At 50.4% G+C, this 17820-nt stretch overlaps 1 protein-coding gene across 3 annotated transcripts in view; it reads left to right on the forward strand.

Moving 5' to 3' along the window:
- The window catches only part of MAD1L1 (mitotic arrest deficient 1 like 1), a 314409-nt gene that overhangs the window by 205185 nt on the left and 91404 nt on the right, over positions 1-17820 (forward strand). For all 3 annotated transcript variants that reach the window (XM_024763473.1, XM_024763472.1, XM_024763475.1), the window contains one exon: positions 5902-5990. In XM_024763473.1, coding sequence (XP_024619241.1) covers positions 5902-5990 — 89 coding nt within the window. The remainder of the gene's footprint in view (positions 1-5901; positions 5991-17820) is intronic.

Here is a 17820-nt window from a genome sequence, read left to right on the forward strand (position 1 = left end):
CTCGGTGTAGCCTTTGTACAAAGCCAGACTGAATAAACCTCATCATCAACAGTGAGTAATAAAGGCAGCATCACACAGTTTCATAAAACCAAAAATTGTGTAGAAAAACAAATAACAGGAAAAATTTCACAGAAAAAAAGTTGACACTGAGCAGGTGAGAATTGTACCTGAACATTTTGCCAAGAAATAAGACTTGGCAATCGTGTAGAATCCATGAAGCTGGGAGCAGGAGTTGAGTCTGTTTGGTTGGAAGGGTAAAGCCAATGTACAGTGTAGACGGTCCACATTCTAGTGACTTAGAGTTGATGTGGTCAGTAAGATATCTGGGAAGGGAGAAGATGCTGGGAAACGTAAGAATGTTGGTTTTCTCATCAGAAGCTGACGATCAAAACGTACTGTCTAAAGATGACATCAGTCAGAAGCGTGTTGCAGTGCAGGAAGGTGAGCACGGAGAAGGGCGACACGTTTGACTAGTCAGGTACTTGGTGCAGGAAGTTGATAGGGACGGTTGGAAACAAAGTATAAGTATTACAGGAAGTCAAAAGTTACAAAAACAACCACTAGAATGAAAAACATAAACCTTTCCGAGTATCAAGAAAATTTCACACACAAAGGCAAGCAGGACAAAAAAGCCATAGAATAAAATCGTTTTGAGTTATGAAACAGAAAACAATACAACAAATCCAGGAATAAATCCAAACAGATGTTTTATCAAAATATGCGCTAAATTCACCTGTTAAAAGGGAAAGACCTTCTGTTTGGATTACCAAGTAAAGCCTAAAAAAGTCGGACAGTATAGGATGCAAAGGCCTGTGGGCAGTTGTACACCTAGAAAGCAGAGGTCATAATCTTGATTGCAGTTAGATTTCGGTTCAAGCCAGAATGCATTGCAGAAAACAGAGATAGGTGCTTTTCGACGGTAAAGGTACAGATGAGTATCTGTGTCAACTAAAATACCGCCTGTGTTCAGAAAAGCAAAAAAAGAGGAGAGCTTCAACAGGACGTTGCCAAGGACACCAGTAGTGGAGAATTATTTTACCTCTTAATCTCCGATAGAGCAAGTGGGCAAAGGATAAGTAAAAGCAAGAAATACAAGATCTGTGACAGATACATACAGAGAGACAGACACACACACCCCCGACTCTTAACCCTGAAACTAAAGAACGCTCTTTAAAGAGGGCTCATGGAAAACATTAACAAAACTTAATCATGTATTAGGTAATAAAGAAAACCTTTATAAATTCAAACGGGTAGAACTAGGACAGATAACTTTTTCTAATCACAGTGTGATGAAATTTGAATTTAAGAGCACAACTAAAAAAAGAAGCAGCTCCTAACACTTGGAAACTAAAAAAAGAAATAGAACAAAAAACTCTGTCTAAAACAATGCTTGGGTCAAAGAAGATGATATGCAATTCAAAAGTGCATAAAATCTAGAAAATAGTCATAATGGAAACTCTTCAGAGCCCATGGGAAACAACTAGAGCAGTGCTCAGAAGAAAAATCACAGGTTTAAATATTTATGTTATTGAACAAGAAAGAGTGAATATATATGGATTAAACACTCAGTTCAAGAACTTGGAAAACAGAATAAACCTTAGTAAAGGAAAAGTAGTGTAAAGTTCAAAGCAGAAGTTAATGAGAAAGTGAAAAATGGTAGAAATAACAAATCCAAATGCCTGTGCTTTGAGGACAAACCAGTAAAACATATTAATTATTCACAATCCTAGTAAAAAATTAGTAGAAAGATCACCACCCAAAAGACGAAATACGAGTAATTAGCTTGGAGTTACTGACGGGGCAGGGGTGTGTGCAGGAGAGAGTGTCCTGGCTGCCAGAGTCTCTGATCTGACCTGGACGCGGTTCCCCAGGTACGGACGGGCAGAGTCGTTGAGCTGGACTCACAAGGTGTGTACCGCCCTGTGTGCAAGCTTCACCTCAATAGTAAGGAAGAGAAATGAAAACAAGAGAGAGACAAACCTAGGAAGAATTACTAGGTCTACATGAATTCCGTAAAAAGTTAAGAATTATGTCACAACTCCATTTAAAATAAAAATCCAAATGAATAGTTTTCTAGGGAAATATAACCTATCAATCCCGACTCCAAAAGAGATGTGCAGTATTAGAACCTTACCTTGGTATTCTGGAGACACTAGTCATCCACCTGAGACAAGAGGAAGAGCTCCAGGTACCTGCGTTGTGGAGGAGGGCGTGACCGGGGCTAAGACGGTCGGCCGACAAGCCTCGCCGTCAGCCTGAGGCCCTAGTGAACGGGTGGGCAACAAAATTAATGTGCAGAAAGGGGACAAGTCCTGTATCTACAGAAACAGCAAGTTAGACAAGGGAAGAAAGTACTCCCGTGTACAACAACAGCAAGAGGCGGAAAGACGAAGGGCCCCGGACGGGCCTGCGGGTCGAGAAGGACGTGCCGGCTCTGCACGCGGCCGAGTCCTGGGAGCCTCGGCCTCACCTTCTGCACAGCCCTGGTTTATTTTAATGTGGGGTGGGTGGGGTGGGAGAGAGGAAGGATCCCAGGATTCTTGTCAACAGAACAGGACATCAGAAGCAGACCCAGTTACAAACAGGAAGTCAGTGAGTGAGTCCCTGGGGGACGATGAGCCCTTTCTGTACCGAAGCAGGGACGTCCGGGCCCCCAACCTGAAACCCAGCAGGACGCTTCACGCCTTCCGGGAGGCAGACATCCCTCACCACCGGGTCCCCTGCCTCTTGTCCATAAAAGATCTTTAGCCTCCTAGGCTGTCCCCAAGTTCCAAAGCACAAATTTAATCAGAAAAGTGAGAAAATACAGAAACAAAGGAAAACAGTCAAGCAAGACAAGATAATAATAAGAGGTTAGCCCTGGAATGAAGTCAGGGACCTCTAGGTCTTCCTCAAGGGCTGTAGATAATATCCTGGGCCGGGTCCTCGAGTTGTTTTGCAGACATTAAAACCCTGCCTGGTAGAGGAAGTTAACCGCGTGCTGACCACCAGCATGTCGACCCCAGACCAGTTGGAAGCAGAAGGTCGATGATGTTGGCTCCCAAAATACCACCCGGTTACCCCCGCCAACAGATCTGAAGAATGTCCACGAGCCGATCAGACACCCGCAACCCTCACCCCTGACGGTGTCTTTGAAAACCCTTCCCTGGAAGCTGTCGGGGGGACTTGGGGCTTCTGAGCGCGGGCAGCCTGTGCTCCTTGCTTGGCCCGGCGCCGGCGCCCTGCAGTAGACGCTGCCCTGTCCTTCACCACAACACGGCCTCAGCAGGCCAGCTTTGCCCTGGGTTGCGTGGTAACAACCCCAGGGCTGTGGTGACATCGGATGGAACTGCAGGCAGACGTGTGGCTCTGAGGACTTGTCCTGCAGGTCAGCTCACACCGTGGGGACCGGTGTGTCTGAGCTGCCAGGTGGGAAGCAGGTCAGACGTTGGTCGGCAGGAGGCTGGCCACTGGGATGGTTCCAGGAGCCACAGAAGTGAACAGGGAAGCTCCCTCTGTGCTAGTCTGGAAATACCTCCAAATGTGTTCCGTGAAAAACTCAACGTACGAAACGAGGTGTAGGAAATCTTCCATTTTTGTAACAAGAAATAAATTTAAGAGAAGGGAAGAGCGTTGACCTTCTAGCTGGTGAATGTGTGAGCTGAGCCCGGGAGGTGCAGGCTGCAGGAGGGGACGGGGCGAAGTTGGAGAGAGACCTCTCCACGTGCACCCGTTTGCGTGCGACACCTGAACCTTAGCTCCTGGGGCTGCAAAGCGTTCGCCGGATCCAGGACAAGGTGCCGCCGGGCCTCGGGCAGGGCCTGGCACCAGGGCACCGGGACCACGCATCTCCAGGAGAGACCACCGTCATGCTCTGCTGTGTGGGCACGTGCTAGCCGGGGGTATCTGCCTCTCCTCTGCTGGAGGTCAGCCCCGCCCCCAAAAACAGAGAGAGCAGCCCAGACTGGACTGTCGGGCCCTATGTCCCCGGGAGAGAGTCTTCCTGGCCCAGTGAGGTTTGTGTCTCTGCTGGTCTCTTTGACTGTGGCCATGAGGCTGGACACAGTGAGGGCAGGGGCTTCCTGGGTGCCCACCCACTGGCCACCAGCTAGGAGGTCTGGGTGGTGTCAGAGAGGAGTGACAGGCCTGGACGGTCAGGGGTGAGTGGCAGGGCAGTGTCTGTGCGCCGGGACAGCTTGGTTCCTGGGAGGAGCTTCATCTGAGGTAGAGGTTAGGGGCCACTGGGCACGGTGGGGGTCACTTCTCCTCGAATACGCACGGTTTTGTTCTGCTCGTGTTGCCACGTTGCCCAGGCGTCTTTGGTGCTTGCTTGTGAAGCAGGCCGTCACCCCGACGGGGGGGCCCAGCTGAGAGCGCCGCCACCACCTATCGGGGTGCAGCTGGCGAGGCGGGCGCTGGGCTGCGTCCTTTCGGCACCGGGAGAGGCAGTAGGGGTTGAGCGTGCGGACCCTGCGTGTAACTCACTTGTGCCGAGGCTCTTCCGGGAGCTGGTCCGCAGGGCGCTTGTGCTTGGTGTCCGCTCCAGCCCTCAGGCTTCAGGCTCCCGGGTGTGCGCTGGTCCCATTTAGGGGCAGGGTTTCCTCCAGGGACCTGATGACTAATTGGGGCATCATAAAGACCGGATGTTTGGGGCCCAAGAATTCCTAAATCAGGTCGCCCCAGGAGGACCTTTCCAAGAATGGCCTGGAGGGAACGTTTCCAGAAGGAAGCACTGCAGGCGTCAGCCTGTCCGTTTAGGCCGGGAGGGCAGATGAAGGAGACGCTCTCCTCCACTCTGCCCAGGGCTGCGGGTCCTTGCTTGTCTGTCACGACGCCTTTCCCACCAATGCAGGGCACGTGCTGGGATGTGAGCTGGGAGCTCTTGGCCGCCCCGGGTTAAGGGGCAGGTCGTCAGCCATGCAGCCTGGACAGTGGTGAAGCCGGGGCCACAGACCCAGCCTCGGGGACCGGCCGCCTCACTCACGGCTGTTGCCTGTGGCCGGTGTGGGCGCCACGAGGGGTCCTGCCCGCATCCCCTGTCCCCTCGGGGGCTCGGTGGAGAACTAGGTGGGAGGTTAAGGGCCTCTCCCTGGGGTGTCAGAACACAGCCGGACAGCCGGCAGAGCAGGAGTCCCCGGTGCCGGCGGCGGGCGGCACACCAGGGCTGAGAGGGTGGGCAGGCGGGTGGCCGGGCGCAGGCCAGGAAGAGCGGAGCTCGATGACAGCCCTCTCTCCTCCCGGTGACCCACACGCGGGGACTCGGCTGGTGCGGGGTGGGAGACCCCGAGGGCGGACTGGAGAACGGCCAGATCCGGCGTGAGGACAGTGGCACCGAGCCTGCAGCCGGCTGCCGGGGCCCACCGCGCCCTTGCATGCAGGCATCTCATCGGGGGCCTTCGGAGCCCAGGGCAGCGGGCGCTGCTGTGGGAGAGCGCTCTGCCACGCTCGAGGCCGCCCGCCCTGTTTCTGCTCCTCCCCGTGGGTGCGCGCGGGAGTCTCCTCCCTGCTCTCCTCCAGCCTCGCCGTCGCCCCCACGCACCCCCACCGTGTGTTAGAGCAGCTTAAATTCCACGCTTCCGTGGTCCCTTCTCAGCAGTCTGCGTGGCCTGACATCCTGTAGAGGAATTTGAAGTCACAAGATAAATAAAATATCAAGATATCGAAGCCGATCAGAGCGTCAGTGCATCTAGAACATGCTCTGTCCAGCCGCCGCGGCCCCCTTTCCCCGGATCTTGATGTTCCCCCACGCGCCCCTGTGACCGTGTCTGTTGCTGCTCTGGAGACAAGAAGGAAAACACAGGGAGGCCGTGTGTTTGCGGGAGGCCTGGCGACGGGCGGGGCGCTGGGGAGAGGGAAGCGGGTGCGCCCGCAGGTTCCAAGGGCCTGTGGTCCGCATTCAGCCCCTGCTGTGCTTCCTCGCAGCTGGAGATGGAGCTGAAGATGCTGAAGTCCCAGGCAGGCCCGGCCGAGCAGAGCTTCCTGTTCTCCAGGGAGGAGGTGAGCTCGCTCAGGTACGTCCCGTCCCCAGGGCTGCCCCCGCCCCGGTGTCGTCTTCACAAGTCACCTCCCATCCTCGCGGCTCATGGCCCCGCTGCCCCGTTTGGCCTTTGCTCAGCGGCCTTCCTCGGGTGGTGCTGACAGCCAGGCCTCCCTCTGTCTCAGCAGACGGCAGGCCACTCCTGTCCTGGCGCTGTCTGCGGGGACACACCTACGGTCGTGCGTGTGTGACGACAGGCAGTGCGAAGTGCAGCAGGGGCGCCCGGGCAGGTCTGGGGGGCTCCCGGGTGGGTGCCCGTGTGTGGGGCTGAGGGCGCATGGGAGGACATGCTCGCTGGCGGCCGGGCGGCCGGGCCAGGCAGAGGCCAGACCCGCCGGCCCTGGTGAGGCTCGTGGCCGTGTTCCCGTGAGCAGCAGGAAGTCCTCCAAGGTTTCAAAGCAGAGGAGTGACATCTGAGCCACGTGGGGAGGCAGGAGGGGAGCTGCCAGCACCTGCTGAGCCCTCGCTGCGGGGTCAGCCCTCAAGCTGTGGGCCGAGGGTCCTCTGGGCGCCCCCTTCACAGTGCTTCCTGGTCCCCGCTGCACCCCTTGGTCTGCTGCACTCGCCGCCGTCCGTGTCTGAACGGTCAGCCCTTCGTTCCTTGTGCCTCGGTTTCCCAGCATCGCACGCAGTGACTGCGGGGTCAGTGTCCTCCACACAGCTGAGGGCATCCTCGGCTTTCCCAGGAAGCCGCACGGGGCCCCCTGAGGACAGGCGTCCCGGGAGATGTGGCCCCACCATCACCCCCTCACAGTCGGGAGGGCGACAGGGACTCCAGGGCCCCCCCCCGAGTGAAAACCCAGGCAGCCTCCACCTCCCTGGTCCTCTCCTTCTCCCACGGATCCAGGAACGCCTGCTCCTAAGGGGTCAGTGCAGAGGAAGGCTGTGAACCCAACGGCCTGCCGTCCGTCACCCGCCCTTTGGCCTTCCCTGGAAGCCTGGCCGGCCAGGGGAGCCTGGGGCCCAGGGCTGGCCCTGCCCACTGGGGGCTCCTGGGAACCCATTCCTCCCGAGGATGGGGGTGAGGACAGGGTGGGCACGGCCGTGCCTTCGTCACGCACACAGGTGGAGCTGCTGTGCATAGGTTACGTGTGTGTTAAACATACATGTTACGTGTGTGACGCGTTAAGTGTATACATGTGACATTTTAAAGCATCACTCTCTTAAGGAAGGAAACTGTGGGGAAAGTTCAGTAAAGATTTAAGTGGCAGCAGCTGAAGGGCTCTCTCAGTTGGAACAAGGCTGGGCTCCTCTGTGCTGGCGGCTCCGGGGGATCCCAAGTGCTGTCTGTGGGTTTAGCGCCTGGATAGACTTGCTCGTCCTGGAGACTGGCGCCTGCCCGTCCCGCCCTCCGGTGCCCTCACTGCCGCCTGGGGCCCCCCACCTGCCCACCCAGGCCCGTTCCAGCGCGCGGAGTCCCCCGCTTCAGGGGCTGGGGTGTACTGGAGATGCCCCCTCCCCCTGAGGATGGCACTGTGCTGGGCCCCGCCCTCCCCTTCCAGACTGCCAGGGGCTAGATTCCTGTTATCCTTTCTTTAGAAAACTTACTGAACAGATCCTTGCTGAGCACCCCTGCTCTGGGTCTTACACTGACCTCGATCAGGAGACGAGTGTTGGGTTCCGGGAGCGGGCGCAGCCGGACACGGATGTGGCCGCACGGTCACCCCCCGCGACCCAGGCCCTGAAGCCAAACGCGCCTCCGTGGACCTGGGCCTGGGCCTGGGCCTGTGGACCTCAGCGAGGGGTGCCCTTTGAAAGGCAGCCGCGGCCGGGGTGAGGCCGCCAGACCCTGGTGCTCCGGGCTGAGGGCAGCCTCCCGCTGTCCCTCCGCACCATGTGCAGCTCCGCCGGGAAGCCCGTTGGTTGGCCAGCAGGACCCCTCCGCCCGGGCTGCAGGCGCGCCGGGAGCCAACGTTAGGCCCCTCTGCCCATCTGCTGCCCGGCTGCCAGCAGCCACGGGGTCCCCGCCTGGACCGTGCGGGGAGCCGGGGCCACGACCCCGTCTCTCCACTCCTTGCACTGACCCTGCGGTGGGTGCGAGGGGCAGCCTCCCCCCACCAGGCAGAGCCTCTGGGTCTGGGTCCTGGCCCGCCTCGTGCCTTCTCTCTGGGGGACTGAAGAGCCGTGTGCCGTCCGGCGCCCCGAAGTGTGACAGAGACGCGCTCTGGCGACCCGGTCTGCGCCGCGTGCTGGACACCCGGAGGCCTTTCGTCTGGCGCCTCTCATCCCCACCTCTCTGTACGGACAGAAGAAAGCTTCATAAAGTCCCATGATTAACATCAATATGAAGCTTTCTTCTGTCTGTACAGCCTGTTTCCTTTAAGTTGCTTTCTTTCTGTCACCATGGTGGTCTGGGCGTAGGTCTCCTGTTGATGTTCTCCTCGAGGCCCTGGTGGTGCCAGCCATCTGCTCATGGGGGAAGGGGGGCACCGAGCCTCCTGGCCCCACCCTGGGCCTGGTGGACTTTGCCTGCGGCTGCACTAGGTTGAACGTGGCCGTTTCACTGGGAGCCCTCAGGACTGGCGTCTGGGTCCTGTCTTTGGGGAAGACGCCTATCTGGAGGTTGGGCGTGTAGCTGGGGACAGGACCGGCAAGCTCGGTGTCACTGTGGGGACGTCCCCTCGGTCCCCTGTTGACCCGGGCAACTTTGCCCTCTACCTGGTACCCTTCTGCCCGGAGACCCGCTGTCTTCTCTCTAAAGAAAATGAATTTGCGGTCTTCTTCAGAGGCAGGGGAGAGACACATACGATCAGACGCGGAAGAGGACGTGCAGATGCTGCATTTTGAAAGGATCTGTAACTTCTGGTCTGGTCAGCTGGAGCAGCCACGTCATGCCCAGGTCCTCCCCCTTACAGCCCTGCACATCACACCAACTGAGGAAGGCCCGGGCGGGGGCTCCAGGGTGGCCTCGAGGACCCTGCGACTTGGCGAGCTCCCGAGTTTTCTCAGCTGCACTTTGCCTAGACCAGCAACAAGATACACACAGCTCCCAGGAAAGCCTGTTCCCCTGTGAGGGGAAGCCCTCTGACAACACCGCCCCACTTTAGCCAAAGGCCCAGGAAAAAGCCATCCCCTTCCTGCCCCTGCCCCATGGCACCAGCACCCAGGCCCACCCGGCAGTGTCACTGGGCCAGCAGGGCTCTCGGTGACCACCGGCTGCAGCAGGCAGTGGAGTGCCAGCGCAGGGAGCGTCAGCAGGGCTGAGCTGAGTCTCTGGGGCAGCATTGGAGCCAGAGTGCGACGGCGGGGGCTGGTCCCCTTCCTGTCACTGACCCGAGTCAGAAGGCTCGGCACACGGTTCCTGCTCCCACCCTGGAGCAGCGGGGCGGCCCTTGTTCACCAGCCCTGGTGTTGGTGGACCAGTGGGGAGCCCAGCTGACACCACCCTGTCTGCAGGGTCTGTTTTTGCAGCATCGTGTCAGCAGGGACTTCCACCTCCTCCTGAGCCGGGTGGTTGCCGCCAGGGGAAGGTGAAAGAGGAGGAGGTCTCACAGCGTAATGCTTGGAGTGTCCAGGATGCAGTAAAAGCCCCTTATCCTGTCCAGAGGCAGGGAAGCTGTAACATGAACAAGAGAAGACAGTCATCAGACACCAACGCCACAGTGACTCGGGCGGCGGAATTACCCGATGATGATTTTAAAGCAGCATCGTAAAAATGCTTCTGCAAACGCTTACACATCCTCTTTAAACAAATGAAAAAATGGTAAACCTCAACAAAGAAATAAAAATTATTTGTTTTTTTTTTAAAAAAAGAACCAAACAGAAATTATACACCTGGAAAATACAATAACCAAAATAGAAAGCTCATTGGATACACTCCACAGTTGACTGCAGACGAGAGAGAGAATTGTGAACTCAAGGGCAGATCAATAGAAACGACCTCACCAGAGCCACAGGGAAGCAGACTGAAAACAAACAGGAACAGAGCCTCGGGGACCTGTGATGAGGGGACACAGTGTGGGACTTTGCTTAATTGGGGTCCCAGATAGGGAGAAAGGGATCGGGGCTGGGAAAATACCTTAAGAGGTGATGACTGAAAATTTCCCAAATCTGGTGAAGGGCATAAAACTACAGATTGAAGAAGCTAAGTGAAGCCCTCACAGTATAAAACTAGAGAAATCCACACCGTGACACCTGCTAATTAACCTTCTGAAAATTAAACACAAAGGAAAAATCTTGAAAGAAGCTAGAGAGAAACACTGTATCATCTCCAGGGACATGGATCTGAGTGACAGCTAGTTTTTCATCTGAAACTGTGGAAGCCAGAATGAAGTGCACATTTTTCAAGTTCTGAGAGAAGAGAACTGTCAGCCAGTGGAAGTATCCTTCAGGGATGAAAGGAAAATCAAGACATTCTCAGACAAAGTGAAACTAAGAGAATTTGTCACCAGCACACCTGCCCTTAACGAATGTCTAAGGAAGCCTCCCGAGTAGGAGGGACGTGGTAACAGAGGAAAGCTTGGAATTTCCGAGGGGAAGGAACAATGGCACGGGTAAAAATAGGGAGCAGTAGAAGAGACGGTCCTCGCAGTTTTCTGAAATCGTACTCGAGGTCAAAAACCCGTAGCGTCCCGTGATGCTGGTGACAGAAGAAACGCACAAACCAATTCTTATTTTAAAGTGGGGAGAGGGATATGTCAGCCCCAGAAGGCCAAGTCCCCTATGTGTATCTTAATAGCTTCAGCAACCACTGAGAAGCATTTGCTAATGCAGAGTGCTCAGAACACTACAAAACTGTACAAGTAACCTACTGGCAGGCGAGAAAAGAGAAGCAGAGGAGTTGGGAACAGAGGGAATGAGCAGAGAACATATAATAAAGCGGCAGATCTAAGCACCAGCAAATCAGCAGTTCCTTTTAAAGGAAATGATCTAAACGCACCAACTAGAAGATAAACAGATTGGCAGGGGATATGAACACACGACCCCGTTGTAGTTTATCTACAAGACTCAACTTCAACGGTAACAACAGAGGTCGGTCGAAAGTAAAAGGATGAGAAATGATGTACTATGGAAACATGGATGTTTTTAAAGTAGGTATGGCTTATATTAATTGAAGAATTTCAGGTAAAATACGGTGGACAAAAAAGGGACGTTACATGAGGCTCAATCTGCCAGGAAGATATAATGATCCTAAATGTGTGTGTGCCAGACGACAGAACTTCAAAACTCGTGAAGCCCAGAGATGAACCTGAAAGGAGCAATGGACAGATCCACCCGTACAGTACAGGACCCCAACACAGCACTCTCAGACATCGTAGAACTTCCAGACCGAAAAGCAGCCAAGACTTGGAAGAACTGAACACCACCATCCACCAGCAGGACCTGACTGACATCCAGAGGAGGCGCGGTGGGGCAGCGCACCTGGAAGGCCAGCGGCGTGGACCGCACCCGGGGCGTGGAACAGACCTCAGCAAGTTCAGGAGAATCGGCTTCATACCCTGTGTGTTGTCTGACCAGAAGGAACTCAAACCAGAAGTCAGTAACAGAAAAACAACAGGGGAATCTCCTAACGTTTGGAGATTAAACAACACACTCTTAAACAAATAGCCCGAGTGTGGAAGAGGACATCTCAAAGGAGAGGTAAATACAGCTGACTGACGGTGAAAACACACCTGTCGGAGTCTGTGGGACAGTAAGAGTCAGCGCCGAGAAGGAGGGTGCACAGCACTGAACGTTTGCATTAGGCAAGTGGGGAGGTCTCCGATTTATATTCCAGCCTCAAGACCCTGAAAAAAGAAGAACAAAATAAGGCCAAAACAAGCAGAAAGGAGGAAATAATAAAGAGCAAAATATAATGAAATTGAAAGAAGAAAAACAGAAAATTCTTGAAGCAGAAAGCCAGTTCTTTGAAAAAAGTCAATAAAAGTAATAAACGTCTAGCAAAACTGACAAGTCTGGAAAGGGAAGACACAGGTCATGAGTATCGAGCGTGCACAGGGTGTCTCTGCAGGCCCTCGGCTACGCAGAGGACACAGGACACTGAACAGCCCCAAGCTTGCCAGATCATTAACTGGGGGCAACGGACCAATGCCTCAGACACCAGAGACTACCAAAACTCAACCAAGATGAAACAGGAAATCTGAGTCACCTTACAAACATTAAAAACTTGAATTCATGATTAAAATGTTCCCCCAAAATATGTTGCCAGGCCCATACGGTGTCCCTGAAGAATTGTAAACATTTAAAGAATAATTAACATCAGTTTTACACAGTCTCTCTAGAACACAGAAGAAGAGGTTACCAGGGGTGGCGGTGGGGGGGATGGGTGTCTCCGAGGAGACGGTGTGCGTGGGCTCAATGGCGGCGGTGTTTGCACACATCTGCACATGTGACAGCGTCACGTGGAAGCTGTTTACCTTGTTACCACTGAGGGAGACACTGAGTGAAGAAGACATGGGCCTCTTTGTACAGTTTTTGCAAGTTCCTGTAATTATTTCCTAAAAAGTGGGGAAGAAGAGAGAGAGAGAGACTTCCAAGCCACTTCCAGTTGGAGCCCTGCCTTCTCGCTGCTTCCGGAAGCGACTCTCGGTGATGCCGTTCTGAGACTTGGGGCACTTTTTGTGGTAGAAGCTTCTTGGTGTTTCCACTGCTGGTCTAGGAGTTAGCTTTTTTTGTGTCATTTACCATTCATTCATCTGTTTTCCAACTTCTGAAGTTTTTTGGACACTGTGCCTTCTATTTTCTTTGTCCTTTCAGGAGCAGGCCTCAAAAGAAGTAAGGAAGACCTGTGCTCTCGTTTTAATGGACTTTTGAGAGAGGTTGCACTTAAATGTAAATGTTGGAACTGGCGTCTTAAACTGAACTCTTTGACATTGTTTTCTATTCATAAATATTTTATACATAGTGAAATCCACATCATTTAAACTCTTGTTTCTCCACTTTGCATTATAACGCTTTCCCATGTTTTTACAGGCTTCGTGTAAATATTAACATATAGTTTGTTCCGTAATGCAGTTGGCTAACCCACTTCTGGAGTTTGAGCTATTTTCACGTTTTCAGCTGTTAAGAACAAACCGTGATGAACATCTCTGTGCATTAACCGTTGGCCATGTTTTGACATATGGGCAAGCGTACTTTCTGGGTCCCAGAAGCTCGCCGGTGCCTGGGCTGTCTTGTACCTAGGGTTCCGACGCCTTATGGTTTTGAAAGTGGGGACAGTTCCCCCCTCCGGCAGCAGTAGTAACAATTGTGCCAAAGCAGCTGACGTTCACCCAGTGCTTCCTGTGTGTCAGGCTCCGCACCCCGTGCTTTCTCTGCATTAGCCTACGGATTCTTAGGGATTTAAATCCCGAAGAGGGATTTAAAAATACCTGTGTCATTGAGGCATACTCTACATACAGCAGGATGCGTCCCTTTTAATGTCCGGTGTCGCAAGGGTGAGGTACCCAGGGGTGGGGCTGTGGTAGTCGTCCACCCAGAAGGCAGGTCTCAGACAGTGTGTTGTCTTTGGAGAAGCCTAAAACCATGATTAAACCAAATAAAAGCCAGTCTGCTTTTGATGATCGCCATGCTCCTTCAGTTGTGCAGAATGGCAGTAGTAAAATACTCCTCGGCCACCGCACCAGACACCACAGTCACATTGACAAGTAAGTATTCATGCTTGTTATCACCGTCACAATACGGCACAGACTATATCCTAGGAGACTCTTTATTTATTTTTTACTGTTAACATTATTATGTAGCAAAATAGTCTCTTTCTTGGTGTACAATTCTGTGAATGTTAATTACTTACCCCTTAATCAGAGTATAAAATAATTTCATCACTTCAAAATCCTCCTCACGCCGTCAGTTTATAATCGCCCACCTACATACCCATAATCCCCTGGCAACCACTGATCTGTTCTCCATCCCTACAGTTTTGATTTTTTCTCAATAATGTCCTATAAATGAAATCCTACAATTTGTAATCTTTTGAGACTGGCTTCTTTCACTCAGCCTAAGTGAGATTCATCCAAGATGTTATCTGTATAAAGTTCATTCCTTTCTGAATACCGTAGCTTTCGACCAAGTTTTGGAACCAGGAGGTATGAGTTTTCTAGCTTTGTTGTCCTTTTCCAAGATCGTTTTGATTTCTCTGACATCTTAACATCAACATTAAGTCTTCCAATTCATGAACATGGAATGTCTCCCCATTTATTTAGTTTTCCTTTAATTTCTGTTAGCAATCTTTTGCAGTTTTCAGTGTACAGATCTTATACCTCCCTGGGTAAATTGATTCCTAAGTAGTTCGTTCTCTTTGATGCTCTTGTAAATGGAATTATTTTCTTAGATTTGTTTTTCACATTGTTCATTGCCACTGTATAGAAATATAATTGATTTTTATTTATATTGAAATATATTAATCATTCCAGCTAAAGGTTTGTCGATCTTTTCAAATAACCTACTTTTGGTAGTGTTGATTTTTCTTACTGGTTTTCTGTTCTCTGTGTCATTTGTGTCTAATCTTTATTATTCTCTCTCTTCTACCACCTTTGAGTTCAGTTTGCTCTTCCTTCTCTAGTTTCTTAAGGTGTATAGTTAGGTTATCGATTTGAGATCCTCCTTTTTTAATGTAGGCATTTAAGGCTATCAGTTCCCCCAGAACACTGCTTCCACTGTTGTCCTGTGTTTTGTTTTTATTTTATTTTCTCCAGGTATTTTCTGATTTCCTTGTGATTTCTTCTCTAATCTGTTGGTTGTTTAAGAGTCTGTTGTTTAGTGTTCGCATATTTGTTTTCCAGTTTTCCATTATTGGGCTTTACTTTCAGCCCATTGAGTTAATTCCATGAGATCAATAAATTTAACTTCTGAGACTTGTTTTGTAGCCTAACATACGTAGTCTTTTCTGGAGGGTATCCGTGTGCACCCTGCAAGAATGTATCCTCCGCTGTCGGGTCTAGTTGATTTACAGGTTCCCAAGCGTCCCGCGTCCTTGTCGTTGCTCCTTTTCGTAGCTGGGTAATAGTCCACCGATGGACATGCCGCAGCTGTAAAAAATTTATCCATTCACTTGTTGACGGGTATCTGTGTTGTTTTCAGCTTCGGGCAGTTGTGACTAGGACTGCTGTAAACATCCACGTGCGGGCTGTTTGTGGGCACAAGTTTCCATTTCTCCAGGGTAGACACGCAGGAGTGGAATTTGTAAGGAATGCATGAAGTGCATGTTTGGCTTTGGAAAGTGGTTTGCTGGGTGCTTAAACAGAATTGTGTGAGAGTTTGGGTGCCTCCTTGTCAGCACTTGCTATTGTCAATATTCTTATTTTAGCCCTTCTGCTGAGTGTGTAGTGCATCTCACCATGGTTTTCTACTTGTATTTCCCAAGTGGCTACTGATGTTGAACACCTTTTCATGTGCTTAGTTGCAACCTGTTTAACCTTTTTGGTGAGCTGTCTGTTCAGATATATCACCTATCTTTTACCCAGTTGTTTTTTGGTGGTTGTTTTGTTTTTTAACCTGTTGTTGAATTTTGCACATTCTTTATGTGTATTGGATACGTATTTGTCAAATATGTGGTTCGCAAATATTTTCTCTTAGTCTGTACTTTATTTTCATTATCTTACCAATGTCTTAAAACAAAAGTTTTAAATTTTGAAAAAGTCCAATTTATCAAGTTTTAGATGTTGAGTCTGAAAACTCGTTGCCTAGCCTTGAGTACCAAAGGCGTTATCCTATGTTTATTTCTTAAAATTTTCTAGTTTCACATTTTACATTTAAGTTTCTGATCCATGTTCAGTTAAATTTTGCATAAGATGTGAGGTTTAGGTGAAGATTTACTTTTATTTTTGCCTAAAGAAGTTTAACTGCTTCAGGACAATATATGGTAAAGGCTGTCCTTCCTTCATTGAATTGCTTTTTTATGCCTTTGTCAAAAATCGGGGGGCTTCCCTGGTGGCGCAGTGGTTGAGAGTCCGCCTGCCGATGCAGGGGACGCGGGTTCGTGCCCCAGTCCGGGAAGATCCCACATGCCGTGGATTGGCTGGCCCGTGACCCATGGCTGCTGAGCCTGCGCGTCCGGAGCCTGTGCTCCGCAACGGGAAAGGCCACAGCAGTATCTCTCTTCCTGGATTCTCCATTTTGCTGTATTGATCTAAGTGTCTATCTCATCACCACTGTCTTGACTACTGGTAGCGTTGGGGTAAGTTTTTAAAATCTGGTAGTGTGACTCCTCCGATTTCATTCTTCTTTTTCAGAGTTGTTTTAGCTATTCTAGTTCCTTTGACTTGCCATATAAATTTTAGAATCGGTTTGTCTATATCTACCCCAAAAAAATCCTGCTGGGGTTTTGTTGGCATTGAGTTAAATCTTTACGTCAGTTTGGGAAGAATTGACATTCTCCTTATGTTGGGTCTTCCATTCCGTGAATACAATACGTATCTATTTATTTACATCTTTGATTTTTCATCAGCATTTTGTATTTTCAGTATACAGACGCTGCATGTTTTATTAGATTTATACCTAAGTATGCCTTTTTATATCAGTTGTAAATTTTGTTTTATGTTGCCTTACTTTTATATATTACTATTATATAGAAATGATTGATTTTTGAGTTGTTCATCTTGTATCCTGCACCTTAACCGAATTTACTTATCAGTTCTATGAGGGTTTTTTTGGTCTTTATTTTTGGTTGATTTCTTGGGATTTTCCTGGGCAGGTACCCTTATCTGTACATTGTCTACATCGGTTTTATATCTTCTCTGAGTGGGATGCCTTTGGATAAGACTTGCAGACTGGCGTTGGGGTGAGGAGGGCAGACATCTCCGCCTTGTTGCTGGTCTTGGAGGAGCACCTAGTCTTTCACCATTAGTTAGCTGTAGGTTTTTTTGTAGATGTATCAGGATGTAGCAGTTCCCTTCTATTCTTGATTTGACTTTTATTCTTATAAAAGTTTATCATGAGTAGATGTTGAACTTTGTCAAATCCTTTCTTTTTCCTTGAATAGATTGATACGATTGTGTGTTTTTTCTTCTTCAAACTGTCAATATGGTAGATTATATCGATTTACTCTTCATTGTTGAGCCAGGCTGACATCACGAGATAAACCCCCCTTGGCTGTCATGTAATGTTCTTATGTATTGCTGGATTCAACTTGCCCGTGCTTTGTTGATGATTTTTGGTCCATATTTGTGAGGGATACTGGTCTGTGGGTTTCATCTGTTGTTCTGTCCTTTTCTGGCTCTGTATGAGCGTAATGCTGGCCTCATGCAGCAAGCTGGGAAGTGTTCCTTGTCTTTTCTGGAAGAGACTGTGAAACCACGTAGGCCTGGGTATTTCTGTTGTGGAAGGTCTTTAGAAGGGTCGGGTGGTGGGTGCTTTGTCGGGCGACTTGGCTGGACCGAGGGCAGCTGTCCATGTGGACGCGCTCCCGCGGAGCCTCCCATTCCTGGTGCTGCCGCTTGGCCTCTTCTCGATTTTTCCCTTTGCCGGTCTCGCTGGAGCTTTACAATTTAATTGGTCTTTTCAAAGGAACAGTCCTGGGTTTCGTTCATTATTCTCATTGTTTTTGTGTCTCAATTTCATTGATTTCCGCTCTTTATTATTTCCCTCCGTCTTCTTGCTTTGGCTGTATTTTTCCCCTTTTTTTCTAGTTTCTTAAGGTGGAAGCTTAGATTATTGATTTGAGATCTCTCTTGTTTTCTAATATAAGCGTTTAAGGCTACAGATTTTTTTCTAGACACTGCTTCAGCTGCATCCCACACTTGCGATCTGTCGTGGTCTCATTTTCATTCAGTCAGGTTGTATGGTTTTCAGTTTTTTTTAATTTGCTAAGGTTTGTTAAATGCCCCAGGAACATGCTGTGTCCTGGAGAATGCTTTATCTGTACTTGG

The sequence above is a fragment of the Neophocaena asiaeorientalis genome, unplaced genomic scaffold (assembly GCF_003031525.2).
Source record: "Neophocaena asiaeorientalis asiaeorientalis breed wild unplaced genomic scaffold, Neophocaena_asiaeorientalis_V1.1 scaffold223, whole genome shotgun sequence".
Taxonomy (NCBI): domain Eukaryota; kingdom Metazoa; phylum Chordata; class Mammalia; order Artiodactyla; family Phocoenidae; genus Neophocaena; species Neophocaena asiaeorientalis.